Below are 9,744 nucleotides of genomic sequence, written 5' to 3'. Positions count from 1 at the left end.
TATATATATATATATATATATATATAGAGGCCAATGTTTTCTTGATATATTTATGATTTTAAAGCAATTTAGAAACCTATCAGTACCCCAATCACTATAAAAAAATAAATTCCAAATACCTATGAATTTTGGTATTTGATTCTGGGTTTTTATCATGGAAAATCAGAGCTCCCCCTGCTCCCTTAGCTCACAGAATGCAAGTCCAGGCCCTTCACTCCCAAGCCACGGCCTCCCAGCCCTGCTGGTGCCCCTCACTCCCCCATAGCCCCCCTGGCCCTGCTGGCGCCCCTCACTCCCTCCCCCCACCCCACGGCTCTGCTGGTTCCTCTCATTCTCCCTTGCACAACCCCTTGGCTCTGCTGGTACCACTCACCCCTAACCCACAGCCCCCTGCCCTCCCAGAGGGAGACCCTAGTTGCCAGGCCTAAGGGGCCAGGGACCTGGGTCCACAGCCTCCTGCCTCCCACAGCAGTATCTGAGCCCCAGCTGCTGCCAGCAGGAGACAGCAGCTGCTGCAGCAGAGTGGAGCACCGAGACTGGTCCCCAACTTCACCCCCACCCCAGGCTGCCTCCTGCCTGCTTGCTGTGGGCTTGGGTGGGGAGTGGGGCTGGCTCCCCACCACTATGCACACTCCTGGGGGGGGAGGGGAAGGGAACCTGTGCCCCCCAGATCTGTGCATGAGATGGGGCAAGGGTGGAGGCAGGTGCAGGCTGCTCACTGCAGGCTCAGGCTCCCTGCCCTGCTGCACTCCCCCCTGCCCTCCAAAACCCAAGAGGTGCAACCTGTGGTGGCAGGACAGAGCAGGGCTGTGCAGGAAGCTCTTTGCTGCTGTGAGCTCCACGCTGCCCTGGCGAGGCATCCCTTTCATGTCCCACAGCAGTGAGGTGTACAACCCTACACCACTGTCCCTGCTGCTGCTGGGCAGGCAGGGGATGCTTCATCAGGGCAGCATGGAGCTTGCAGTGGCAAGGAGCTTCCCATTCAGTCCTGCTCTGCCCTGGTCTCCAGGCTGCACAAGGTGCCCCCTGCCCGCACCCCTCTCCTGTTCTGCCCCAGCCCCTCACAGGCTGGAACTCTGCCAGCATGCAGAGAGCTCTGCAAAAGTGCAAAATCCATGGGTTTCTCTGTTAAAATAAAAAATCTCTGTTTTCCTCTGGTAAAGAGGGAAATCTGCATTTTCCTCCATTTTTCCATGGGAAATGGAAAACACGGATCCCTGTTTATAAGCCAAAGAGGGAGCACATTCTGGCCCGCTCTCATGTCTAACAACTGAGCATTACAATGGCCGAATCAATTGGTTATCCAGTTATGTAGGTGGGGAAATGGGGAAAGGCAGCCAGTAGGAAGAGAGTCTCTGTTGAAATCCTATACACTAGAGGCAAAACAGGTCTGCCGTGGCTGGCCTTTAAAAGTTCAGTCAAAGTTTGCCAAGATGACAGCTGGGAGAAACAGTCTTTTACATAAAAGCCAAGAGTATTGGGTATGGCAGTCGCTGAAAGAGTAAATAGAGAAATTCATGTTCCATATTTAGAGTGAATCCACCCTGTTAATATTGCCAAAAGAATATTAACTGCTTTAGCAGGAAGTAATGGTGACAGTTGTCTCCTCTGCCCTGCAATTCTGATAGGGAGCTGAGGCACGAATGACTGGTGCCCCCTGTGACTGGGGGGGAGTGGAGGGCACCATAGTGGTGAGCAGTGAGTGGGGACTGTCTGCAGCCACCACTACTGGTGGTGTCAGCAGCAGTGAGCAAGGAGCGGGACCGCCTGCAGCTGCCGATGGCGGTGTCAGTAGCGAGGGAGGGTGGGGAGGTGTGGCGGGTGGTGAGCAAGGACTGCTCGCGGCCGCTGGTGGTCACATCAGCAGCAAGGGGTGGGGGGGAGCGACCGCCTACAAAAGCCAGTGGTGGGCTTGGCAGTGGCCAGTCTCAGGGCGGGCATGTGCCCTCCTGAGCCCCCCATGCTTTGCCTATGAGCTGAGGTGAGCTGAAAGCTTCCTGTTCTATTAACAGAAAGAGAAAATGTTTATGAGTCTCTCAAATTAAGTGCCCTAAGATGAAAATTACCATAAATTTAAACACTCAGTCAAGTGTATATGTATGTAGGCACCTATGTATACACATTTGTGCATTCACTATTAATTTTTTTAAGTCAACAGAATCAAGAGTTACAGCACACCTCCTGCAATTATTTCTTACCTCAGGCACAGAGGGATTGTAAAGACTTCAGATACCACTCTGTAGTAGTTGTTGATACATGTTGACTTTTAATTGCAATGAATGTATATAGGTAAAAATATTGACAGTAAAATTGGTGGGATCTTCTGGAGGAAGGGCATGATTTATAGATGTAAGGGATTACTATGCTAATAGGCTAACTTGTGGCCCTTTCATTGTATTTTCAACAGTTGGTTGGTTGGTTTCATTGTTACAATACCTAGGAATGCACAAAATAGAGTTGTGGCTTCAGGGCTCCTTATAAGAGTGGGAGCCCCAGGTCCTGCACTCTGCATTGTACAGCTTCATGCTTGCTGTGCAGAAGAAGGCAATCATTGCCTCCTCTTGCTTTAATCCATCGCTCTCTTTCTCCTAGCAGCAGAGCTGCAAATCTCTCAGAACAACAGTGAAAGCACAAAATGAAAAGAACTCTGCTAACATTTTCCCCCCTGAGGATTAATTTAACGTCTTTTTCCTGTTTTCCATGCAGACTTGGTTTTTAATTGAAGACATGTGAAGTAATTTCACATTCTGAACCTACAGGAAAGGTTTAAATCTGGGCTTTCCCTCCCCCAAGGTTGGTTTTTCTTAACAAGTCAGAAAATTGTGAAGCAAAAGGGACAGAATGAGAGCAGGAGAGAAAGAAGACAGCTTTCATTCTTTTAGTGCAATGGACTGAGGCAAAAAGGCCATTGTAATGGTAAATCACCCAGAGAAAGGAAGAAAAGACTGATAATCAATCACAAATGAAGCATTTGGTTGGATTTGGCAATTTGCTGGCCACGGATTTTAAACCTATACTTTTTTTTTCTTTCGATCCATTTATTTAAAACCCCACATTGGAAATATTCAGGGCAGGCATTTTTTAGCAGTGGTCTCATAACAAGGAATATTTTTCTGTGGAAAATGCACCACATTAAAGCACCGGTGAGGAATCCAAAGTTTTGAAGAAGCAGCAGCATGTTGCTATGTTGAAGATTTTCAACCCCGTCACTGGGACTCCAGTTTAGAGGAAAGGCTTGCCAACTCAGTATTCCTAACACCTCTTGTTTTCATGTCATTAAGAATGATTCATAGAAGACTTGGAGGGAGTTCAACTTGCAACTTCGTTTTCCTGTGACCGCCTCATTAGATTTTGCATTTGCACAAATATGTGATGATAAAGATGAGGATATTAGACAAATTGACACCAGCATATCCTCTTCAGAAACCAGCATAACCCATAAAGGGGAATACATTTATCTGGAGGTGCTGCTTCAAGGAGGAACTCCGTGGGCATTCATTCTGAAAGGCGGACTGGAGCATGGGGAACCATTAGCCATCTCCAAGGTACTTGGTTTTCTTTAAATTAGAGGCAGACAATTTAGCAGTCATGGCTGATTTCAAAGGCTAAGTGTTGTGAAGCATTACCTAGCTGAGCAGTCAAACAGTAACATTTCTGATTCTGGCAAGTGTTGAGCATCTGAAGTCAACAGGTGCTCAGCATCTCTTTTTGTTGATGGTGATGACTGGGTATTAGGGAAAACATTGCACACAAGTTTTTCTTCTTCAGGAATAGACTCTATGATACTTTCCCTAAAAATACAAGTGGATTAATTTTTCTTTAATGTGATGCACCAGCCATCTGATATTATGTAATCAGGGTGCATCTGAGCATGTTCAGTTACCTTCTTTTGTGAATTGACTAGTGAAAAACTATTTTAGATCATGTGATGCAGTTTCAGCTAATCAGAACTGAGTTAAAAATAGAAAAGTAATTCGTAACTCTTTCTGTGGTGTATGTATGGTATGGTGCCCACACACATAAATGTAATGTTTTTTAGCTTGAACAAATAACCCATCCTAGTGTATTTTTATCATTAAAAAGCTGGGAAGTGTGATATTACTTCCTGAAGCAAATTCCTGTTGCATCTGTAAAAGGCAATGGATAGCATGAATAACACTATTTAGTATTCCTCACAATACTTAGGGGAAAAAAAAATCCAACATGGTATAGGAGCTTGCGCACTATCAACTTTCAGTGAATGCTTAATGGCTACATTTTCAAAGCTATTTAGTGCCCAAAGTTGCTGTTTATTGCCTGTTAGTTACTTTGGAAAATTCCATCTGCATCTTTAGACCCCTAAACACGTGTGTAAAAAATGACTTTAAATCACTTCTGAAAAGGGAACTTATGAAAATTTTACCCCTTTATCTTTCACAAATCTCTGATATCTGTTACCACTGTCTTTATGACATCTATTCACTTGTGCAGTGCATCCTGCATCTTTATGTTTACATATATAAATACTCATAGGAACAGAGGCAATGGCAACTAAAAGAAAATTTGATATTCTGGCCTGAACCTGCAACCTCCCCACCCACAAGAGTGTTCCTTATTCTTATAAATATTTCCACTGAAATCACTGTTTCCTTTTGCATCCCATGAGTAAGGATTTCAGGACTGAAACTCTCATATAAGTGTTGTTATAATAAATGGCGTGTTTTTATTTTTTAAATTAACTTGACCACCTTTCCTACAGAACAGGATTGAAGGCAAGTTAGTGTAGCCATATACAGCAAAACATTGCATTGCTGAGTTGGTATATTATATTTTGCTTTCTAAAAATTAAGGATTAATATTTCAGAGTCATGTTTTTCACTTGGCATATGGGAAGTTTTTGCAGTTGTTGTAAAAATAAGGTTGGCATTTCATTCTGAAATATCTTTTCACAGAATATGAAATCAAAGAATTCTCCTTTTTAATGAATGAAAGTGAGTTCTGCCTGTTAAACGTTAATGAATCTATGGGATTTGGTTTCTATAACAACCACCCCCTTAATGTTAAACGTGTGGAGTATGCATGATGTCATTGGGAGCTGTATGACTACTTTTTCTTATATGTATTCTATATTCTTTGGTTTGTACCTACCAATCCACTTTCACTGTCAGTGTTAATGGATCAGAGACACTGCATTTAAATGTGAAATGTAACTCTTTGGATGGAAATAACTCAATACTTTTTTTTCACCCACTTGAAAAAATAATCTAGCTATGGCATCTATCATGGAAGTAGAATTATGTTACATAACTGAATTTGATTTCATCTGTTGCTCAGAATGAATTAGTTGCAAGTTTCTAGATATTATGTGAATCTTTGCTCTTTGGCATGCCAGGACTATATTGTAAGTAACTTCTGGGCATAAGAAATGAGGCCCTTGTATGAGTGAAATCCAGATCACCTTATTTACAGTTGCTTCATTGAAATCCATAGCAACACTCATGTAAATAAGGACAGTAGGACTTAGTATTAGGTTATAATGTTGAGCTATAAAACCAGAGATGAGAAGTGGGCCAACTGCATTAAGAACTAAAAGTGCTGGTAATTCAAAATTAAGATACAAATCTCATTTGTGTAAAGGACTCAATGCTCTCTGGAAAGTAAATTATCACCAATGTTAAGGTCTGTTCATACTGCAGAGCAATGCGAAGTGTCGTTAGTGCAAATGAGAATCCGGATCTTACTGAAAACAGTTTACGTGACTTTTCACTCCCCATCATATGTCTGTTGATCTACTGTTAAATTGTTGGATATTTGGTAATTGACAAATCAGCTTAGGTGAAAAAGTTGCAGTCATCAATAACTGATGATTATTTGTAGCCTGTAAGTATAGCTTGGGCCTCATCCAAGAAAACCTTTTAGACTGTGACCATCATGGCTATATCAACACTCCAACTCTACTGTAACATCAGCTGAAGACATGGACTGCTGTGTGTATTATAGTGTTTGCCATGGCAGGGGGTCGGACTAGATGATCTACACAGGTCCCTTCCGACCCTAGAAACTATGAAACTATGGCATCTGCTATCTGAGAAGCACCAACAAAGTGATTATTTTAGAGACTTTCTATTGTAATCTCTCTCAAAAGCATGAAAAATTAATCCAACCCTCTAAATATAAGTCTTCTGTTAACCAAGATGTGTGGCAATGTTACTGTAACATAAAGGAGCCTGGTTCTCCAGGGAACATACAAATAGTTCTACTGACTTAAACACTTACCATTAAGCCATATTTTAAATGTCTTGCTAGATAAGAGTGCTAAGTACTCAGTGCTTAGGAGGAGAAAGCCTAAATAAACTTAACAAACAATGCTTGTTGTGCAGCCACCAAAGCTTAGGCAGTTAAAACACTTGGGCTTTTCTTCTAATGCTGCCTCCTTCCCATAGGAATTGAAAAGCTCGTGATGAGATCCTGATAGTAACAGCCAATCCAAAATCACCAGAGGAAATCCTATTCACAGGGTGTGTCTACATGTGATTTTAAGTGGGCTTAAATTCAATGTACATTAAACTAATGCGGATTAAGTGGATATTGCCAGGTGTCTACACATGGTAGGATTTGGGACTAACTTTAGTTCCAGGTCAGTCCAAACCTGTTGTGTGCCCCTGTGGTCACCAGGGGGAGGTCTAGCCTCCATACATGAAGCCAGAGCCAGCTGAAGCCAGAGCCAGCTGCCAGCACTTGGCAGCCATCTTAAAAATACACCCTCTGTACTGCGACCTCCGGGCTGATGCTTCCTATGTCACAGCAGCAGCATGGCATAGATGCAGGCAGCACATGACTGCTCTGTGCCTGCTGCAGCTGTGCTTCCCAGCCCTTTCTGGCCCAACTTTTGGCCGTGGCACACAGGGACATCCCCCACTCCTCAGGGCTGCCACAGCTGTCCTGCTCACACACTGCTATTCCATGTGCCTGATGCTCAGCCACCTGGCACTACCAAACTCTCCCATGCACTCCACCTGCCTGCTGGATAACTACAACATGGCCTCCTGGGCCCCTATCATTGTGCAGCTGATGCTGATAGGTATGGTGACCACAGGCTCCAGGACACCACCACTAGGACTATTGTCCTCCTGTCCCACCAGCCTCACCACCTCTGGGGCTGCTACTTGTGGCAGCATGTCGTGCTGCAGGAATGGGATGATGACCAGTGGGTTGACACATTCTGGATGACGCAGGCCACCTCTGAAGACTTGTGGTACCAGTCCCACTTGGAGTGTCAGGACATGGAGGTGTTCCCCCTGCCCCTACTGACACCTACCTGCCCTACCACCCACACATCCTCTACTCTCTGCCTCCCCAGCACCACTCACAGGACACACACATGCTTGCAATGAAAACTTTTATTCCCTTCACATCCTCCACCCCATCCATCCTCCTCAACCAACAGAGACCCCTCTCCCCTTCCTCCCCAACACACACAGCCCCTCCACCACCCTCCTCACCCACCAACAATAAAAAAAAAAAAACCTCCTCCCAAACTGAAAACTTTGTACAAGAGACTGAGTCTATGCCTGAGTGGGGGCTGTGGGGTGAGGGTACCCAGGATGCAGAGCCTGGTAACATGCAGCCAGCACCCTGGCTGTGGGCAGTTCCCCCCTGGATCTGGGGGCCACAAAGAATGCCGGGGCCCTGTGTATGGGAGGCAGTGGAAGCCCATCTCCTGTGGGGCTGGGACCAGAGGCCAGACATGGGGGGAGGAGGGGCACTGGACAGGGGGATGGCCAGCTGCTGCTGGAGTAGCTTCAGGGTCTCCAGCTAGCCCAGTCCTGTGCTTCCTCCTGTGTGGTCTCCTGAGCAATGTTGTCCTCCTGCCAGGCCAGCTCTGGTACCTTCCACACCTTCTGCTGCTCCCATGTTGCCCAGTACTTCATGACTGCCACCAGCCACTGCAGCAGGAAGGTCCAGTCCCTAGTATGCTGCTGGTGCAGCCAGGACATCCAGGAGGCTCCAGCAGTGGGTGGCATCAACCCTGAGGCAGCACTCTTTGCAGGGCTCTGCAGCCTCTCCCCCACCTCCAGATGTTCTCCCTCACCCTGCAGACGTAAGAGACAGAAGCCCTTTGTGAGAGTTTGCAACATTGCAAAGATAAGATGCTCTGCTTCGGCGGCCATGCACTGCCCAGCTTCTGATTGAAAGTCGGCTGTGCTCAGGTGTCCAGGGACCATGGTAAATTGGCTGGGCAGGCCCTGGACCAGGCAACTGCAGGCTGAGCTTGCTCCCCTGGGGCCAATGGGCTGCTGGGTGCTGGCTGCAGGAAGCCTGCCTTCCCTTCTGCCTTCCCAGGGTGGGAGAGGTCAGGCTGCTGGCAGTACCTGCTGGTCAACCATTCTGCAGGCCAACCATTTCCCTTCAGGCCAAACGTTCTGCCATGCTGCTGCTCAGCCCACGATGTCAGGGATTGGGGTACACCGGGCTCCTGGACAACTGGGGTGCGTGGCTGTCTGCACCCCTGCCCTCTCCACAGTGGGTCTCTCCAGTGAGGCACCCTATGGCTGGCCTCCCACCATGCTATCACTGTGCCCCGAGCATAACCCTGCTGCTTGTGCCCTGGGTGGTGTATATTGAGCTGTTTGTGCAGGTGGAGGGCTTCCCAAGCCACTACACCCTCCTCCTGTTGATCCTGCTGATGCCCCAGGCATACCTGCACTCCTGACTCAGGACCCTGTGCTATAGCAGCACAAGGCGAAAGCCTGGGCTCTCCCACAAACTCTGCCACCACCTGGAGGGCTATCTATCGCAGCACTACACATCTCTGCCCCCCACTGCTGAGGAGGACATTGCTGCAGGTATCTACACCTTCCTAGGCATGAGAGAGGCCTGTGCCCACCCAGCTGTGGGAACATAGGCAGCTCAATAAAGTTATGAACAGTGTTCCATGTGCCTGCATGCTGTGGGGAGGTGGACCTGGGGTCAGGGGAGTGAGGACAGGCTGGGCAGGGAGTGGGGCCAGGGGCCAGGGGCAGGGGCAGGGCTGGGGACTGGGAGGATCCTCCCCTAGTGTGGGACTTACTATGGGTCTGGTGAGGCTGGTGGCTTGGCACAGGGCTCCATGTTAGCAATGGCATTTGGTTCTGCCTGGTGTCCATGGCCCGTGGTGACTGGCAGGCTGGCACTCAGCCAGGACCCCCCACCCTGCCCCCCATGGGAGAAGCTGGCAGCTGGAGGTGGTGTGGCTGTGGGGCTGGGCTGCAGGGTTCCCTGAGCTACCAGTGGGTGCAGCAGCTGGGAGGTGGGTGGGGCAGGGTCCTGAATACCTGAGGGCCCCTCCTCTGGTGACACATCACCAAAGGTGTCAGGGTGAGATGTGGGCATGGCCAGGCCACCTCTGCTGGTGGCACTTGCAGGTGTGCAGCCTGTCTCCTGTGGTGCCAAACTGCAGGTCATCTCCTACATTAAGGGCATGGTCTTATGGGCATGACCAAACCAACCATTGAAGTCAGTCATTACCACCCACTGTACCCGCAAAGCCTTGGCCTTCATGCAGCACTGCTGCGCCATCTAGGAGTGGCCTCGTGCAAGCATCCCTGCTGAAAAGTTCTCATAAATATGGGCATTCCTGCACCCGCCCCATGCAAACTGTCTCTGGACAGCAGCCCCATGCCAGAGTGCCACAAAATCGTGCACCTACTTGCAGGTCCAGTTGGGGGCCCAGGCACTTGGGATGGGTGTGAGCACAGGGGCAGAGCCTGGGCTGGATGGGGACGA

The 9,744-nt window shown here is 47.9% G+C and overlaps 1 protein-coding gene across 1 annotated transcript in view; it reads right to left on the bottom strand.

Annotated features, from left to right (window-relative positions):
- The window catches only part of SCARB2 (scavenger receptor class B member 2), a 94,019-nt gene extending 84,482 nt beyond the window's left edge, over positions 1 to 9,537 (bottom strand). Inside the window, exons 1-2 of the mRNA XM_019521856.1 lie at positions 9,499 to 9,537; positions 7,869 to 8,072 (exon numbers count right to left, since the gene is read on the bottom strand). Of these exons, the coding sequence (XP_019377401.1) occupies positions 7,869 to 8,072; positions 9,499 to 9,537 (243 nt within the window). The remainder of the gene's footprint in view (positions 1 to 7,868; positions 8,073 to 9,498) is intronic.
- Positions 9,538 to 9,744: the final 207 nt, after the last annotated feature.

This window comes from Gavialis gangeticus, unplaced genomic scaffold (genome assembly GCF_001723915.1).
Source record: "Gavialis gangeticus isolate Ggan-Ray unplaced genomic scaffold, GavGan_comp1, whole genome shotgun sequence".
Taxonomy (NCBI): domain Eukaryota; kingdom Metazoa; phylum Chordata; order Crocodylia; family Gavialidae; genus Gavialis; species Gavialis gangeticus.
Note: the sequence above shows the minus strand (reverse complement) of the source record. Positions and strands in the feature narration are given on the sequence as shown.